Source organism: Pleurodeles waltl, chromosome 4_1, assembly GCF_031143425.1.
Source record: "Pleurodeles waltl isolate 20211129_DDA chromosome 4_1, aPleWal1.hap1.20221129, whole genome shotgun sequence".
In the NCBI taxonomy this organism is placed as follows: Eukaryota; Metazoa; Chordata; class Amphibia; order Caudata; family Salamandridae; genus Pleurodeles; species Pleurodeles waltl.
This window is the reverse complement of record NC_090442.1, coordinates 570,601,632-570,621,419: the sequence shown is the minus strand read 5'-3', so window position 1 is coordinate 570,621,419 and position 19,788 is coordinate 570,601,632. Positions and strand designations below refer to the sequence as shown.

At 46.8% G+C, this 19,788-nt stretch overlaps 1 protein-coding gene across 1 annotated transcript in view; it reads left to right on the top strand.

The window, feature by feature from the left end:
* Window positions 1–16,029, top strand: part of IFRD1 (interferon related developmental regulator 1) — a 169,542-nt gene extending 153,513 nt beyond the window's left edge. The window contains exon 12 of the mRNA XM_069228959.1: window positions 15,650–16,029. Coding sequence (XP_069085060.1) covers window positions 15,650–15,739 — 90 coding nt within the window. The 3' untranslated portion in view covers window positions 15,740–16,029. The remainder of the gene's footprint in view (window positions 1–15,649) is intronic.
* The last annotated feature ends 3,759 nt before the right edge of the window (window positions 16,030–19,788 follow it).

Here is a 19,788-nt window from a genome sequence, read left to right as displayed (position 1 = left end):
CACCCGCAGCCCCCAGGACCTGAAGGACCGGACTTTCACTGGAGAAGTGACCCCCAGGAGTCCCTCTCCCTTGCCCAAGTGGAGGTTTCCCCGAGGAATCCCCCCCTTGCCTGCCTGCAGCGCTGAAGAGATCCCGAGATCTCTCATAGACTAACATTGCGAACCCGACGCCTGTTCTTACACTGCACCCGGCCGCCCCCGCGCTGCTGAGGGTGAAATTTCTGTGTGGACTTGTGTCCCCCCCCCCGGTGCCCTACAAAACCCCCCTGGTCTGCCCTCCGAAGACGCGGGTACTTACCTGCAAGCAGACCGGAACCGGGGCACCCCCTTCTCTCCATTCTAGCCTATGTGTTTTGGGCACCACTTTGAACTCTGCACCTGACCGGCCCTGAGCTGCTGGTGTGGTGACTTTGGGGTTGCTCTGAACCCCCAACGGTGGGCTACCTTGGACCAAGAACTAAGCCCTGTAAGTGTCTTACTTACCTGGTTAACCTAACAAATACTTACCTCCCCTAGGAACTGTGAAAATTGCACTAAGTGTCCACTTTTAAAACAGCTATTTGTGAATAACTTGAAAAGTATACATGCAATTTTGATGATTTGAAGTTCCTAAAGTACTTACCTGCAATACCTTTCGAATGAGATATTACATGTAGAATTTGAACCTGTGGTTCTTAAAATAAACTAAGAAAAGATATTTTTCTATACAAAAACCTATTGGCTGGATTTGTCTGAGTGTGTGTACCTCATTTATTGTCTATGTGTATGTACAACAAATGCTTAACACTACTCCTTGGATAAGCCTACTGCTCGACCACACTACCACAAAATAGAGCATTAGTATTATCTCTTTTTGCCACTATCTTACCTCTAAGGGGAACCCTTGGACTCTGTGCATGCTATTCCTTACTGTGAAATAGCACATACAGAGCCAACTTCCTACAGACTGCTTTTTGTATGATTTCAAGGAACCATTTCAAAAGTGTAAAATCTATGCTGATTGTGGACTATATCTGGAATGAGGGCATAAAAGTGATGAAGAACCCGGCCAGTCACCCCGGTTCTACCTCGCCTTGACAAAGTATAAGGTGCCTGAAGACTCTCCAGCCTGTCTCACAGGCCATCCCATACCAACTCAGTTATTGCCCAGGCGGCACAGCGCAGATCTAGGAACCCTTCAGCACCAATCACTGCCCCACCGGACAAGGAGGGTAGGAGGTTAGATAATACAGGAAAACGCTTCTTTAATGGCTTCTGTAGGAAAATGGCTCCCTGTTGCCGTTACCCCCTAGTTTTTGGCCAATATTAATGCTGACTTGACTGAAGTGTGCTGGGACCCTGCTAACCAGGCCCCAGCACCAGTGTTCTTTCAGTTAAAATGTACTGTTTCCACAATTGGCCCACCCCTGGCATACAGATAAGTCCCTTGTAAAAGGTACCAGTGGTACGAAGGGCCCTGTGACAAGGGAAGGTCCCTAAGGGCTGCAGCATATGTTGTGCCACCCTAAGGGACCCCTCACCTAACACATGCACACTGCCATTGTTGGTGGGGAGAAAAAGGCAAAGTAGACATGGCAACCACCTCAGGTTGCCATGCACACAATACTGCCTGTGGCATAGGTAAGTCACCCCTCTAGCAGGCCTTACAGCCCAAAGGCAGGGCGCACTCTACCACAGGTGAGGGCATAGCTGCATGAGCAATGTGCCCCTACGGTGTCTAATTCCATTCTTAGACATTGTGTAGGAAGTTGGCTCTGTATGTGCTATTTCAAAGTAAGGAATAGCATGCACAGAGTCCAAGGGTTCCCCTTAGAGGTAAAATAGTGGTAAAAATAGATAATACTAATGCTCTATTTTGTGGTAGTGTGGTCGAGCAGTAGGCTTATCCAAGGAGTAGTGTTAAGCATTTGTTGTACATACACATAGACAATAAATGAGGTACACACACTCAGAGACAAATCCAGCCAATAGGTTTTGTATAGAAAAATATATTTTCTTAGTTTATTTTAAGAACCACAGGTTCAAATTTCACATGTAATATCTTGTTTGAAAGGTATTGCAGGTAAGTACATTAGGAACTTTGAATCATTTCAATTGCATGTATACTTTTCAAGTTATTCACAAATAGCTATTTCAAAAGTGGACACTTAGTGCAATTTTCACAGTTCCTGGGGGAGGTAAGTTTTTGTTAGTTTTACCAGGTAAGTAAGACACTTACAGGGTTCAGTTCTTGGTCCAAGGTAGCCCACCGTTGGGGGTTCAGAGCAACCCCAAAGTCACCACACCAGCAGCTCAGGGCCGGTCAGGTGCAGAGTTCAAAGTGGTGCCCAAAACGCATAGGCTAGAATGGAGAGAAGGGGGTGCCCCGGTTCCGGTCGGCTTGCAGGTAAGTACCCGCGTCTTCGGAGGGCAGACCAGGGGGGTTTTGTAGGGCACCGGGGGGGACACAAGCCCACACAGAAATTTCACCCTCAGCAGCGCGGGGGCGGCCGGGTGCAGTGTAGAAACAAGCGTCGGGTTCGCAATGTTAGTCTATGAGAGATCAACGGATCTCTTCAGCGCTGCAGGCAGGCAAGGGGGGGGCTTCCTCGGGGAAACCTCCACTTGGGCAAGGGAGAGGGACTCCTGGGGGTCACTTCTCCAGTGAAAGTCCGGTCCTTCAGGTCCTGGGGGCTGCGGGTGCAGGGTCTTTTCCAGGCGTCGGGACTTAGGTTTCAGAGAGTCGCGGTCAGGGGAAGCCTCGGGATTCCCTCTGCAGGCGGCGCTGTGGGGGCTCAGGGGGGACAGGTTTTGGTACTCACAGTCGGAGAGTAGTCCGGGGGTCCTCCCTGAGGTGTTGGTTCTCCACCAGCCGAGTCGGGGTCGCCGGGTGCAGTGTTGCAAGTCTCACGCTTCTTGCGGGGAGATTGCAGGGTCTTTAAAGCTGCTCCTTGAAACAAAGTTGCAGTCTTTTTGGAGCAGGTCCGCTGTCCTCGGGAGTTTCTTGTCTTTCTCGAAGCAGGGCAGTCCTCAGAGGATTCAGAGGTCGCTGGTCCCTTGGAAGGCGTCGCTGGAGCAGAGTTCTTTGGAAGGCAGGAGACAGGCCGGTGAGTTTCTGGAGCCAAGGCAGTTGTCGTCTTCTGGTCTTCCTCTGCTGGGGTTTTCAGCTAGGCAGTCCTTCTTGTTGTCGCAGGAATCTAATTTTCTAGGGTTCAGGGTAGCCCTTAAATACTAAATTTAAGGGCGTGTTTAGGTCTGGGGGGTTAGTAGCCAATGGCTACTAGCCCTGAGGGTGGGTACACCCTCTTTATGCCTCCTCCCAAGGGGAGGGGGTCACAATCCTAACCCTATTGGGGGAATCCTCCATCTGCAAGATGGAGGATTTCTAAAAGTTAGTCACCTCAGCTCAGGACACCTTAGGGGCTGTCCTGACTGGCCAGTGACTCCTCCTTGTTGCTTTCTTTGTTCCCTCCAGCCTTGCCGCCAAAAGTGGGGGCCGTGGCCGGAGGGGGCGGGCAACTCCACTAAGCTGGAGTGCCCTGCTGGGCTGTGACAAAGGGGTGAGCCTTTGAGGCTCACCGCCAGGTGTTACAGCTCCTGCCTGGGGGAGGTGTTAGCATCTCCACCCAGTGCAGGCTTTGTTACTGGCCTCAGAGTGACAAAGGCACTCTCCCCATGGGGCCAGCAACATGTCTCTAGTGTGGCAGGCTGCTGGAACTAGTCAGCATACCCAGATAGTCGGTTAAGTTTCAGGGGGCACCTCTAAGGTGCCCTCTGGGGTGTATTTTGCAATAAAATGTACACTGGCATCAGTGTGCATTTATTGTGCTGAGAAGTTTGATACCAAACTTCCCAGTTTTCAGTGTAGCCATTATGGTGCTGTGGAGTTCGTGTAAAACAGACTCCCAGACCATATACTCTTATGGCTACCCTGCACTTACAATGTCTAAGGTTTTGCTTAGACACTGTAGGGGTACAGTGCTCATGCACTGGTACCCTCACCTATGGTATAGTGCACCCTGCCTTGGGGCTGTAAGGCCTGCTAGAGGGGTGTCTTACCTATACTGCATAGGCAGTGAGAGGCTGGCATGGCACCCTGAGGGGAGTGCCATGTCGACTTACTCATTTTGTTCTCACTAGCACACACAGGCTTGTAAGCAGGGTGTCTGTGCTGAGTGAGGGGTCTCTAGGGTGGCATAATACATGCTGCAGCCCTTAGAGACCTTCCCTGGCATCAGGGCCCTTGGTACCAGAGGTACCAGTTACAAGGGACTTATCTGGATGCCAGGGTGTGCCAATTGTGGGATCAATGGTACATTTTAGGTGAAAGAACACTGGTGCTGGGGCCTGGTTAGCAGGGTCCCAGCACACTTCTCAGTCAAGTCAGCATCAGTATCAGGCAAAAAGTGGGGGGTAACTGCAACAGGGAGCCATTTCTTTACACATTGTAAGTACAGTGTGGCCATATTAAGTATATGGTCTGTTCGTTAGTCAAAAACGAACTGCACAGCTCCATAATGGCTACACTGAATACTGGGAAGTTAGGTATCAAACTTCTCAGAATAAACCCACACTAATGCCAGTGTTGGATTTATTAAATGCACACAGAGGGCATCTTAGAGATGCCCCCTGTGTTTTATCCAATCCTTCAGTGCAGGACTGACTGGTCTGTGCCAGCGTGCTGCTAAGAGAGTTTGACCCCCCTGGGGTGAGGGCCTTTGTGCCCTCTGAGGCCAGAAACAAAGCATACGCTGGGTGGAGATGCTACACACCTCCCCCTGCAGAAACTGTAACACCTAGCAGTGAGCCTCAAAGGCTCAGGCTTTGTGTTACAATGCCCCAGGGCATACCAGCTAGTGGAGATGCCCGCCCTTGGACACAACCCCCACTTTTGGCAGCAAGTCCAGGGGAGATAATGAGAAAAACGAGTCACCCACTAGCCAGGACAGCCCCTAAGGTGTCCTGAGGTGACCCCTGCCTTTAGAAATCCTCCATCTTGATTTTGGAGGATTCCCCCAATAGGAATAGGGATGTGCCCCCCTCCCCTCTGGGAGGAGGCACAGAGGGTGTAGCCACCCTCAGGGACAGTAGCCATTGGCTACTGCCCCCAGACATAAACACGCCCTAAATTGAGCATTTAGGGGTGACCCTGAACCCAGGAGATCAGATTCCTGCAACCTGAAGAAACAAGGACTGCTGACCTACAGGCCCTGCAGAGAAGACTGAAGACACCAACTGCTTTGGCCCCAGCCCTACTGGCCTGTCTCCAGAGTCAAAAACCTGCAACCAGCGACGCATCCAACAGGGACCAGCGACCTCTGAAGCAGAGGACTGACCTGACACCCAGGACCAAGAAACTCCTGTGAGCAGCGGCTCTTCTCAACAACCTGCAACAAACTTGCACCTTTTCTACAATTTTAAAGACTTCACGTTTCCTGCCAGAAGCGTGAGACTTTCCACTCTGAATCCGACGCCCCGGGCTCGAGATCCAGCGAACAAACACCACAGGGAGGACTCCCTGGTGACTGACCCTGTGAGTTGCCTGAGATGACCCCCCCCCCCCTGAACCCCACAGCAACGCCTGCAGAGAATCCAGAGGATCCCCCTGACCGCGACTGCCTGTAACAAGGGACCGGACGCCTGGAACAAGCACTGTACCCGCAGCCCCAGGCCCCGAATGAACCGAACCTCAGTGCAAGAATGACCCCCAGGTGACCCCTCTGCCTAGCCCAGGTGGTGGCTGTCCCGAGAAGCCCCCCGTGCCTGCCTACACCGCCAGTGACCCCCGGTCCCTCCATTGAATCCTATCTAAAACCAGACGCCTGCTTTGCACACTGCACCTGGCCACCCCTGTGCCGCTGAGGGTGTGTTGTGTGCCTACTTGTATCCCCCCTGTGCTCTACAAAACCCCCCCTGGCCTGCCCCCGAGGACGCAGGCACTTAGCTGCTGGCAGACAGAAACCGGAGCACCCCTGTTCTCCATAGGTGCCTGTGTGTTTTGGGCACCTCTTTGACCTCTGCACCTGACTGGCCCTGAGCTGCTGGTGTGGTAACTTTGGGGTTGTCTTCCCCCCCCCCCCAAGGGTGGGCTTCCTATGCCCAGGAACTGAGACTTGTAAGTGTTTTACTTACCTGACAAACTATTACTTAACTTCCCCAGGAAGTGTTCATTTTTGCACTGTCCACTTTTAAAATGGCTTATTGCCATATCAACAAAGACTGTATATGATATTGCTTTTATTCAATGTTCCCAACTTACCGGTGTGAAGTACCCTGCGTTTTGTGTTTACTTCAAATCTTGAACCAGTGGTTCTTAAAATAAACTAAGAAAATATTTTTCTATATAAAAACCTATTGGCCTGGAGTAAGTCTGTGTGTGTTCCTCATTTATTGCCTGTGTATACAATAAATGCTTAACACTACCCTCTGATAAGCCTACTGCTCGACCACACTACCACAAAATAGAGCATTAGAATTATCTTTTTGCCACTATCTTACCTCTAAGGGACCCCTTGGACTCTGTGCATACTATCTCTCACTTTGAGATAGTATATACAGAGCCAACTTCCTACTCCGGCTCTGAACCTTCCCTTGGGCACAAGACAAGGGGGAAGGATTTCCCTTTACTTTCATAGTTGTCAGAAGATATCAGACCAATGGATCCTAAATCTCATTCAGTTTGGCCATACACTGGAGTTCCTGCACTACCCTCCTACGAAGGCCTCTCCTTCGAAAGGTGAAGCACTTGCATCTGCTCAAGCAGGAGGTAGTCCATGCTTCTCAAGGGAGCTATAGAAAGGGTTCCACATCCGGACAGAGGAAAGGGTTACTACTCCCGATTCTTCCTAGTTCGAAAGAAGCAGAAAAGTTGGTGTCCAATTCTAGACCTCAGGGATCTCAACACTTATCTCAAAAATCAATCACTCCGTATGATCACCCTATTACTCTGTTCCTTCTAAATCTGGGGGATTACATGGCCACCCTCTATTTGCAGGACGCATATTTCCATAGCCTTATTCACCTTTCCCACAGAAGGTATCTCAGATTTGCAGTATCCGCAGACCGTTTCCAGTTCAAAGTCTTGCCCTTCAGCTTGAAATCGCCCCCGGGATCTTCACCAAATGCTTGGCTCCAGTGGCGGCTTTCCTCAGAAGGCAGAACCATCACGTCTTCCTGTATCTGGACAATTGGCTGGTCAAATCCAGATATCAGGTGCAGAAGTCCACAAGAGCTTGTATCGAGCTGTTCACAAGCCTGGGCCGAACGGTCAATCGCAAAAAGTCAGCATTCCAACTCTTAGAGGAGAACTTTTTTAGGGGCAGTACTGGACACTTCCAACAATGCAGCCCCTACAGAGGACAGACTGAGAAAGCTTGTATCCCTTGCGAGGAGCTTACAAAAAAAGTGCGTACGTTTCAGTTTGCCTCTTCAAGTCCCTGTTAAGGATGATGTCCTCCAGCATTCCTCTGGTGCCTTTGTCTAAAAATGAGGCCCCTACAGGAGCAGTTAGATCTTCAGTGGACACAGTCCATGGGGTCTTTCGACTATATCATCGGAATAACAAAGCCCATGATACCATCTCTAGCTTGGTGGACTCAGGAGTCTCACTTAGTGAAGGGGCTTTTTCTTCCCCAACCACCACTTAGGGTGATATCTACAAACACTTCTCTCGAGGGATGGGGTGCCTTCCTCCAGCACCTACGAGTCAGGGGCAAATGGAAGCAACATCAGAAGGTCTTTCACATCAATTACCTCAAATAAAAAGCTGTTTGTCTGGCTCTTTGCGCTTTTCTCCCAAAAATTAGGTTCCTCAGTTCTCATCTGGACGGACAACACAGCAGTGCATTATATCAACAAGCAGGGAGGAACCAGGTCTCTGCTCTTATCGAGACAATCTCAGCGCATTTGTGAATGGTCTATCAGCCACAAAGTAAACCTTCGAGCAGAACATGTCCCAGGTGTACAGAACATCATTGCAGATTCCCTGAGCAGATCACGGTTGTCCAACCACGAAGGGGAATTGGACCAAGGAGTCTTGAATCAAGTCTTTGCCTGATGGGGGGGGAACCGATCCTGGATCTCTTCGCCACCCCGCAGAATGCATGTTTCTTCGCAAGTAGGGATCAACATCAGGGCTCTTGGGGAATGGGTTTTCCATTGCATGGTTAGGAATTGATGCTTAAGCTTTTCCTCCCATTCCCCTGATTCCAAGGGTTCTGGCGAAGATCAAACACTGTAAGCTCCTGATTGCTCCGGCATGGCCTCGTCTGTTTTTGTATACCGAACTCCTTCACCTCTCGCAGAGCTGCAGCATCCCTCTACCAGTTATGCCTTCCCTGCTTACGATGAACAAGGGCCAAGTTCTCCCCCCAAATCCAGCTTCACTTCACTTGACAGCCTGGCTCCTGAACACCATGAGTTTGCGCATCTACATATACCTTCAGATTGCAGAGCCATCCTCGCCAGAGCTGCAGCTGAGAGTACCAACAAATGTGATCGTCTGAAGTGGAGGAGATTTTGCTCTTGGTCTGCACAGGTTCAAGTGCATCCCTTTTCTTCATCACCGCAGCAGATACTACCTTATCTTCTACTCCTGGCCAGATCAGGTTTGGCTATTTCTTTGATTAAGGTCCACCTAGCAGCGATTTCCCGTTCTAGGCATACGGAGAACGTGCCTCCTCTGTGGTCGGCGAGTCATAAAAATGTTTCTTAAGGGTCAATTCAGGTCCTTCCCCCAGTTCGGCCTCCACCTCCGTCATGGCACCTTAATTTGGTCTTGTCTCAGTTAATGAAACCACTGTTTGAGCCAATCCACAAAGGGACTTGAAGTTCCTATCCTGGAAGGTCTCTTTCTCGCTCTCACCTCAGCCAGAAGAGTAAGCGAAATACAGGTATTCACTATCCAGGATCCTTTCTTACAATTCAAAAGGAATAGAGTACTTTTGCGAACAAATCCAAAATTCATACCCAAGGTCCCGTCAGATTTTCATATAAACCAACCGACGATACTGAAAATATACTTTCCTAATCCAGTGACGCCAGCAGAGCAGGCTCTACATTCTTTGGATGTTCAGAGGTGTCTGAAGTTTTATCTGGGCAAAACTAAACAGTTTAGGCAATCTAACCAACTTTTTGTGGCTTTCCGTGCTCCGTGTAAGGGACGAGCATTATATAAACAGGGAATTGTGAGGTGGATAGCCTCTGCTATTAACTATTGTCATACAGTGGCAGGAAAGCCTTTGCAGGATCCAGCGCGTGCACATTATACAAGGAAAATGGCTGCATCCATGGCACTTTTTGCAGGAGTGCCTATTCAGGACATCTGCAGGGCAACCACGTGGAAGTCTGTGCATACTTTCACAAGGCATTACTGTTTGGAGGAAACTCAGCAAGGTGATAGGCGGTTGGACAAGCGGTGTTACGACCTCTATTCCCGTAACAGTGAGCTGTTGTAAATTCTTATTCCTTATATTTATACTGCCCAGTTTAATTTGCGCACATTGTATAGGTTTGTTTCTTCCTTTCCGGCTGTCATACTCCTTGTTTTACCTACTTAGGGTAATGTTCTTTTATCTTATTTATTGCTTATCTAATATGCTATTTTTTCTACATAATCTTTTTCTTTAATGATTTTGCTGATATATGTATGTTCCAAGATATATAGATGTATTTGCATATAACAGGTATACATATGGATTGATTCTATACAGTGTGCTTCATTACTGCTTGCTATTCTGATTCAAGCATGTGAATCTATGAAAGTTCCAATACTGGAGTAAGAAAATAAGTTACTTACCTGGAACTGTAGTTCACAAATATTGGAATCTTTCAGATTCACATGTGACCCTCTCTCCTCCCCTGGAAAGCTCACCTTCTCCTGTCTTCAGATACTCTTACACTCGTGCCTGAGAAAATCTGAGGGAAGGGAGCTCCTATCAGGAGGGTTCAAGAGGGAGGGGAAGCCTGATTGGCTGGGCCTTGCTTTGTTCCTTACTAAAGTGAAAGCTTTTAGGCCTTTTTTCATTGCAGTAGCCTGTATGTATAGCTGTTTTGATGTACCAGGGGCTCCCATCTCGACGACGGGGAAGGATTCAAGCATGTTAATATGAAAGATTCCAGTACTGGAGAACTACTGTTACTGGTAAGTAACTTATTTTCATATCATTTACCAATGATAAAGTATTTTTGAAAGGCATGCCCACAAACGACTGATAGAGATGGGTGTGCGGTGGGTATGGTTAAAAGCCCACAAACTGCTCTCATCGCTGCCACCGACATCAGAACCATACTGGACAACTGCAAAACCGCAGCCATCATCCTCCTGGACCTCTCGGCTGCGTTTGACAGTCTGCAACCGTACCCTACGCACATGCCTCAGGAATCTGCAACAAAGCACTGGACTGGGTCACCTCCTTTCTCACCGGCAGAACCCAGTCAGCCTCCCTCCCCTTTCCGCTCCGAAGCCACCAAAATCATCTGCGGCGTACCCCAGGGTTTGTCCCTCAGCCCAACCCTCTTCAACATCTACATGCCCCACTCAATATCACCCAATCCCTCAACATCTCATATGCCGACAACCAGCTGATCCTCTCCTTCACCAAGGACTCCGCCAAGACCAACCTCCACGAAGGAATGCAGGCCTTTGCCGAATGGATGAACAGCTGCCTCAAACTGAATTCCGACAAGACTGAGGTCCTCATCTTCGGCTCCACCCCTCCGCATGGGATGACTCCTGGTGGCCTGCCGCTCTTGGATCTGCTCCGACTCCCACTGACCACGCACACAACCTAGGATTCATCTTTGACTCATTCATGAGCCAGAAAGTCAGCGCCATCTCCTCCTGTTTCAACACCCTCAGCATGGTTTGAAGGATCAACAAATGGATCCCCATCGAAACCAGAATAGTCACCCAAGCCCTCGTAAGCAGCAAACTGAACTATGGCAATGCTGTGTGTGCAGGAACCACAGCCAAACTCCAGAAGAGGATGCATCCAGAACTCCTCTGCACACCTCATCCTGGACATCCCCTGCCACATCACAGGCCATCAGACCTGCACTGGCTCCCTGTCACCAAGAGAATCACCTTCAAATTCCTCACCCACACCCACACTCACAAAGCACTGCACAGCACCGGACCAGAATACCTCAGGTGGCTCGCCTAACCCTGACCTGGCAACTTTGCTCCACTGACCTCACTCTCTCAACCGTCCCACGCATCTGCAGAATTACAGCCAGCAGCAGATCATTCACACCTCACAGTCAGAACGTGGAATGTTCTTCCCACCCACCTGCATCAGACCAGAGACCTCCTTACCTTCAGGAGACTTCTCAAGACCTGGTTGTTTGAGCAGTAGCAGCATCCCCCCCCCCCCAACCACCACCTCAGCGCCTTGACACCCTCACAGGTGAGAAGTGTGCTTTACTAATTCCTTGATCAATTGACAGATTACAACAGGTCAGAGCACTTGCACGCTTGACCTAAGTCATTTGCCTTCTCATCACTAATAAATATTGATTCAAGCACGTTCATACATATGAAAGTCATTTTTCCAGTTTAATACATGGTCCGGTCACAAATTGATGTCTGGATTATCGGTATGCTAATGACTTGCATAAAGCAGTCTTCATACTTTTAAAGGTTTTTATTGGTTATTGCTTCAGGAGCCACGCCAGAAGCTTGTGTAGATATTGAAAAGAAGGCAGAGGTGACCTGGAGTAGACAGAAGCCATAAGGATCTTACTGAGCTGATTTATTTTGGTTTAGTTTGAGGTAACACAATGCATTCAAGACAGTGCAGCTCCAGAAACACCACCCCAGATACCCAGCCTTTTCAATATAGCTCTGTAGTCGACAGTATAACGGGCAGCAGTGATCAGAATATTAGGGCAGTTATGGGATGGAACTCTAATCTGGTGTTGCCCTGAAAGGAATAGTCATGACTTGAAAGTCTGAACCATCACTGGTCGTGGTGAAGGATTCATTTCCATGCATTCTTGAAGGTGTTTTGTAACTTTCCTGTCTTTCTGTGATGTTAATCGGATAGAGAAGGTTTGAGTGTCTGATAGTTTGCTAGAATCTTTAGTTGTGCTGCTGACTCATTTTCAAGTAGATGAGTGAAGGCTTGTTTGAGGGCAAATGACCCCTCTAAGTTGAGATGTGTATCAAGGTTGTGATGCCTTCAGTGAATGCGGGAAAGAATTGTTTGGATTGTGGTGGGTATTGTTCCATAAGTTTAACGCTTATGTTGTGGCTGGTGGGTGATGCTGACACAGCTTGCCAAAAGATCCATCAAAGTTTGTGGAAAGTGCTTGGTTAAACTCACTGACGGTATCTTGAGTGAATGGCTGACACTGAGGACCTTATTAACTTTAGGTAGAATGGATGGTTTTATGAGAACTGGTAGATGAGGAAACATTAAACTGGAGGCAGGTTGATAGCAGAGTGACATTCTGTGGGAAATGGAGTAGTTATCTTAGTTTCAGTAGTAACATGGAGTAAATGGTATGTTGAGCCCAGAGACTAAATTCCCGGGCTTGTCACAGGTAGCAAGTTTGTCTCTAGGTACTGTGTAGGAGGGCAAACAGTGTACTTACTGTGTAGACCTCGGGCTAGGAAGTGGATGATGGGCTATAGGATCATCGGTTAAATAAGCATAGCAAGGGTAGTGAGGGGTTTTATTTCTGGGGCAGGTCCCAGGAGAGTGACCTGGGTAGGGTTAACAACGAATTGTTAAGCATGTCTCAGTTGATAGAAGCATTGGCAAAGCCAGTAGGTTTCACATTGACACAACTAATGAAGAACCATTATCGCTTTAGAAATCTTTGTTCATGGGAGAAGGGTCAGGGTTTAAGTTCCCAGGCCAGAAGTGGAGGGGGCAGCAAGTCTGTCTTCTCTTGACAGATCTAAAAGTTTAATTTGAACTTTAGCTTTGTTCGAGTCAATGTTGTGAAAAACAAGCTGGGTGTTGGGTAAGATGGGCAAGGTGAATTCTCCCACCCAAAACATCCTAGTAAGAGTCTGCATTTTCGTTTCAGCTTCCTTACGACGGATATGCTGTAGGACTTGCTCATTTCTATGCGCCCCCACACTACAGTAAGGTTTCATGGAGATTTTCCTCATACAGAATCACCAATCGCGTTTTGATCACTAGGGCTTGAAAAATACACTTGTGCTTGTTTGTATCGGGTTGTGATGGCTTGTGTGCAAAGTCGATGTATATGGGCCTGGTTTACCTCCTGCTTAGCTTTTCATTCATAATTTCTCATTAACTCCGCTTTGTAGAATTGATGACACCACCGGAAATGGTGGTGTAAAGGAGAGGGACTGCATGCCGTAAAGTAAATAAGCACAGCCATAAGTACTTAGGCGATGGTTCCTAATCAGATTGAATTCTAAATAAGTCCAGGAGTGACGGCTCTTTCCATGGCATGTTTTGGTTTACCCCAGAGTATTTTCGGTGGCAAAATAGGACTGCAAGCCAGAGAACCATGTGTGTGAGTCTCAGAACTGGGTGTGTTACTCTTCAAACAAAGGGGCTTCGCCAATGGAAGGCATAAAATATCGAAGGAATGGAGACATTTTATTTAGAGGTCGGCTGCATATGAAAGCTTTCATGAGGGCTGATGCAAGCAACGACTTGGGGCAGGATGCCCTGGGATCAAGCAACTCGGAAGTAGTAGTGTTGGAGACGATAAAAAAAACACGTGCACTCTTATGGAGTGGTAGAACCTAACTAAAAAACTCCAAGACCCATGCGGCCATTGGAAGGACACAAGCCGCTGACTTGAAACTACCTTTTCCATGCTCCTGGGAAGTGAAACCTGAGGACACAAACCTGATGCTACTGAGCAATGAGCAGCAACAATATGGAAGTGACTGGATGCCGACCGTTTGTAAGTAATGGCTAGATTGTAAGCCCCTTAAGATTTTGTTTTTTTATTACAAAACATTTCGCTAGCGCTGTGCAGACGAAACCTAAAAAGGAGGCATTGATCAGTGGTGAGTTGACTAGAGCTGCTGAACTATGCCTTGGGATATTGATTGTCTGATTATATTATAAAGGAAGGTGGTGACCTACCTGCTAATGTTACAGGATGTGAAAATAGGGCAGAAAGTAGAAAATGAGCGCAATGAACAATGTCTTTCCAGGGCTTTGACGAAATAAATAGGTTGTTCTGGCTACAATGGCACTCTGACTTATTACTTTGGGTTATGTGAGGTCAGACCTACACAGGGGTTTGGTGGCAGTTGCAGGATTAACAGTTTTTACATAACAAGATTGGTGTATGTTTGCTGCAGTGAGGTCAGAGAATGCTGACCAATTTATAATAACTCGCGGCCGAATTTCAGTGTGCCATTCGTGTGGTTGAATTTACAAATAGATTTTCCAAAATAGCTCCATGAGAATTTTAAATATTAACATGCTTGAATCTTCTGCCACCTTCCGGTAGGATCACGAACAATACTTTTAGTAAGTACCTCAACTTAATTTTGCTCCTAATGCGTTACTTTTGGAGTGCTTCATGAAAGTTGAACAGTCCTCGGACACGTTCTCCAACAGTGTAAATAAAGGTTAACATTGATTTGTATTTTAGATTACCAGCCTAAGTAAATGGGGCCTCGGATTCGTTCGGCCGCAAGCCCAAACATCGCATGCTTGTTATAATGTGCTTTCTTTCCCGTCAGTCCCTTTGGCTCGGAGCTTGTCGCATCCATCTTTGAGTAAGCTTGACATCGAAGTATACGACTTCTTATCAGCTATCTCTTTAGAACCAGGTCTCTCCATTTCAAAGCAATGGGACTTTATGATAGAATAAGAAATCCGCAAGTTTCTGAATAGACGATTCTTGAAGTGTTAGCAAAGCAGTCTTTCAGGAGGAGAATGCTAAATGACTTCTGTGCCTGTCAGAATGCCGTGCCTCTCGTGCGGGTTTCTGAAGACAGACCATGGTAATTCATTGCAAACAGCTTCTTGTCCACAGGGTCTTCTGAATCTAGACCTTCGGGGAAAGGCTCTAGAGGCCCCTGAGGCTCCCGTTTGCTAGTCTTTATCATTGGTTCACCGCCTGAGTAATGTTACACGCATATCCATCCTAAGACAAATGAGAAGCGACATTGCGCCCTTTCTGCAAAGACTCAGCTTGAGTGGCTGAGAAGATGGCGCCGGTCCGGGGAGGTCAATGCTCTTTGGGGCAGGAAAGTGACATTTTAGAATGTTGAGTCTTGACCAGCAGGTCCCAGAACATACTAGCATGTTACTGTAAGAAAGGGTACCCATGCTGCAGAAGTAGCGTTACAGGTAAGTAACTTCTTTGTGTTGAGCAAGGTGAATATTTTGCGAAATGGTGGCTGGTTACTACTGCTGCCCTCCCGAATGCAATTTACCTTTTAACAGAAAACGCCGCAATAGATTTTGCTTTTACATGTTATCCCGTGTTTAATTGACGTTGTCAAACGCATCCATTCTTTTGGGATAGTGATTTTGGATGGTTACTTGCTAGCTAAAATCAATTTTGAGAAGGTAGTTGAAGCAGTTTGACCGAAATGTTGAGCTCTCGGCAGAGATGCTCCATAACTATCTTTTACAAGCAGATAGTGTCTAAGCCTGAACATAATGAAAACTATTGATTATTGCAGTAGGTGAATGATTGTTCTGCTTTTATTTTTCAGCACTTGTACAACTCTGCTGCCTTCAAAGCACGAACAAAAGCTCGAAGCAAACTCCGAGACAAGAGAGCAGATGTTGGCGAATTCTTCTAGATTAGTCTATTTTTGAACTGACTGCTCACCCTAAAAATATAATTATAAATCTACAAGAATATTAAAATGTAAAAATTCTAGTTAGGCAAGTAAATATTTAAGTCATTTTTTTGTATTCAAATTACCTTTTTGTTGTACAGTATCTTTAATTTGTGTGTACTGTATATGGAATTAACAATTTACTTATACAGTGTGGATGTAGAGCTGCAGGTCAACTGCAAGTAGATCATAGTCTGAACAATACTTGTGAAAACTGGGTAAAATAATTTAATAAAGCTGGCTTCACTGTATGTAAGTGGTTCAGTTATGACTGTATGCAGTGTGGCTGAATGCAGTGGTATTAACAGTTTTACCAAAATCCGTGGTACTCGTGACATTACCCTCCCCTTAAGGGTAATACGGGAAGCGACAGTCTCAAACATTTTACGAGATGGATCTCCTTTTGTGTATCCAAATGTTAAGCAGCCTTTATGGCTTTGCCATGGAATATACTTAACACATACATTTGTGGACAGCAATCTGGGCCATGCCACATGATCTCTGTAATCATTACTCTGGATACATCTTTGCTGCTTTCAGCCAGGATGTTCTGCACAAACAATTTTCTAGAAGCCTGGTGTGGCATATGCAGTCGGCCATGCCAAACATTTTACCCTGTGAAACTTATTTTCCCAACAAGCTGAAAAGGACAGCTGACCAGTTTTTCAGAACTAGTTACCATACTCTTAGTTATCCGCGTGCATTTGGGAAAGAGCAAGAATGAGACGCATTGGTATCCTCGAAGTAAATTTACCTTTTACCAACACTGACTCCACCTGGAACACATCCACGACCTTTGCTAATGTCTTTTCAGTCTTCCAGTGGCTTGAAGCGCTCAAAGCGTCTGCATAACAGTGCAATCACTAAGTACCCTCCCCAATTTATATACTACAACGGTACTGTTGGTTATGCCACAGTAGTTTTTGGTGTATGCAGGATTACTGTTTGCCGTTGCTGGCTTTCCTTTCAAGGAAACCACGGCACTAGTGAACTGGTAATGGAAATTTATCTCCAGGCGGAAGAATTAAGATTCGCCATCAGGTGTCCGTGCTTAAAAGGTTGCTAAATCCATACTTCAGAAATGGCAGTTTACCAGCAATAATTTGAATACGGGTGGAGTTGTGTATGGATATCAGATGGAGGGGGGCTGGGAGGAGATGGAGATAGAAAGATAAACAGTGTGTGACGTTACAGTTAAGTGTGATAAGATCGGATTTTTAAAACTTAGAAATTCTTTGAAAATAAAGGTTAGTGACATTGTAGTTGGGTGAATGTCAGTGCCACTGACATCTCAGAAGACACCACTTAAATGTTATGTTGGCAGTGACATACTCGCCTAACTACGCCACTTTAACCTTTGTTTTTTCAGTGACTTTCTAGTTTTTTTTTAAATGTAAAAGTAATTTTATCTCCATAAGTAAAGCAAACCACTGTATGCAGTTGGGGGTGGCTGCACCGTACGGCATGCTGTCGGACCCTGCATGCAGCCCCATGCCGCACATGGCCTTCTGCAGCGTGGTTGGCCCCAGGTTCTGTGGTCAGGCCAGTGTTTAACACCTACAAGCACGCATTCCCCCCACTAGAGGTGGTGAAATTGGCCAGACCTCTCACCAAAACCACTACTGACCCTGGGGACCCCATGTCCTGGTGTCAAAAAATATATTGGGGCAGGACTACGTGTGGTCTGCCTCCATGAGTCTTAAGAGGCCCTTGGGAAACATCCCCCAGGGCCAAATACATTAACATTAGGGTAGGTGACTCTAATCGTTAAGCCCAACCGTCCAGATATACAAATAATTTTGAACCTAGAGTTTTTCAAAAACTGCTCATTTGCACCAAATCACAAGAAGTGCAATCTATGGACCAAGATCTAGCGTCCAATTAATATTCTTCAAACTGTGCCAAAAGAAGGTATTTACTATGAAATTGACCCAACTACATGTGTTCCATTTTCCATCTCCACATGAAATAGCACCACTGGATTTCCCATCCTCCGTTTGCACCTGAAGTGAAGTCACTGGTTTCATGCCAAAACTGTCTTTAAAAGAACAAAACAAGCAAGTGGACTAATTTTAGTCTATCTGCACTGGAAATGACTTTACTCCTCTTCCCTCCAGGACATAACTGCCTCAGCATGAACATGCAGCATACTTGCTGCTGGTGCACTAATGGCAAGCCTGTCTGTCTTGACTTCACCTAGATCCAGGAACATTGTTCTCCCCACCCTCCTGAAACCAACTGGTCCAGCCTGCTGCATCATACTACACTAGCATTCTTTTGCACTTCCTGCACGTTTTCTTGCACTTACCCACACCCAGCCCTCACTGCACAAACAGCACCTAACACCAGACTTTCTCAGTCCTGCAGGCACCCCTATAGCAGTCAAACTTGAATGCATGCTCCTCAACACTCACCATGCAATCCACAGATCTGAGACCTGCTGCATGACTATGATCTGTCTGAACCCTGCATTTGCACCAGACATATCCACAGCCACTCCCTGGCCTTAAAATTTCCATGCAAGACACTCCACAGGCTTAGTCGCCATCATCCATAAGAACACTATCTGCTGCACCACCTCCATGGACATGTCATCCTCCAAAATGGAACACCTGTAGACCATGCCCACAGCTGACTTCACCGTAAGTGCTTCATCTACACACTGCACCTACTTCAAACACCATGACTGTCACACCACTCGCTGTTGATGCTAGCAATGATATCCTACTTGAAGACTTGAATTTCCACCTGGAAGACCATTCTGACCCTCAACTCGAACATTCATCAAAGACCTTGGAAACCTGGCCTTCACTCAGCTAGCAAAGGGATATACATGTTGTGGGAAACTCCTGTGCCCTGTTTTAACCATCTGCAGGAGCGGAGTCAGCAAGTTCACCAGTTCCCTGGACAGACTACTCCCTTGTTGAGTTCAACATCGCCTTCCAAAACATAAACATCGCCAGGCCTGCCTACCGAAATAAACAGCATTACTTACCAGTACTGAAAAACCTGAACACAGCAATAACCTCCACAAAGCCATCAAGAATTTCAACAATTGGATAATCTCCTGCACCAATTACCCTGTACCCCATTCAAACGCAGGAAATCAACAAAATCCAGACCCAGTTCAGTTGGCACTTGGAGCAACACTAACTGATGAAACATCACTGCAAACGACAAACAAAATTGAATGAGCCAGGACAATGCAGATAGGGCAGATCCGAATGTGCTTCTTAGATGCGATCTCCAAATGATCCGTACAACTAAACGTGCTGCTCTGCCCGACCGCATTGATGCCTGCACCAACAGAAGGCCACAAGGTGAGAGCAAAAAGAAAAGCTGCTTTCACCAGGTGGGTGCAGTGCTGGTTCCTGCAGCACTCCGGATAGTGCTGACAAGGTAGCCAGCGGGATACGGCAAACCTTCCTTGTGCTTTCTATGCACTACCCTACTCCATGCTGCTGCATGACATAAGAATGTACTCTGTGGGGGTGGGGTGCCAGCGAGAGGTGGATGCAGGCTATGTCCAAACCTAAGCTGCACACATCAGTTGACATCTTTACATTTAATACACCATTAAAAATCACTGGAAAAATCAAAGTTTAAGAGATGATATAGTTACCTGGAGATGTCAACTAAATATGGTCTTAAACGACCAAAATCACTGAAATTCACCAGTTACTTCAAGCAACTATAACCTTTACTTTAAAGTAATTAACTTGCACCCTCATCATGCACTGCTAATTACCTTGTGTATTATGCTGCTCATGGCTTGTTCCAATACATCATTATCACTGCCACATCTGAAATGACATCTGAGAATACTGCATGGAGGGGTCACGAATTAGGGGGTGCCAAAAGCATTTTTCCTCTGCAATTTTTCATAGGAAAACTGAACAGCGATACTGCGAAAATGCCTGAGTGGAAAACACAAGTCAGCAGAAAGCGTGCTTTTGTGATTTGGTGTAAATCAATTCAGTAGTACAAATTAAGTTTCAAAATGTATGTAT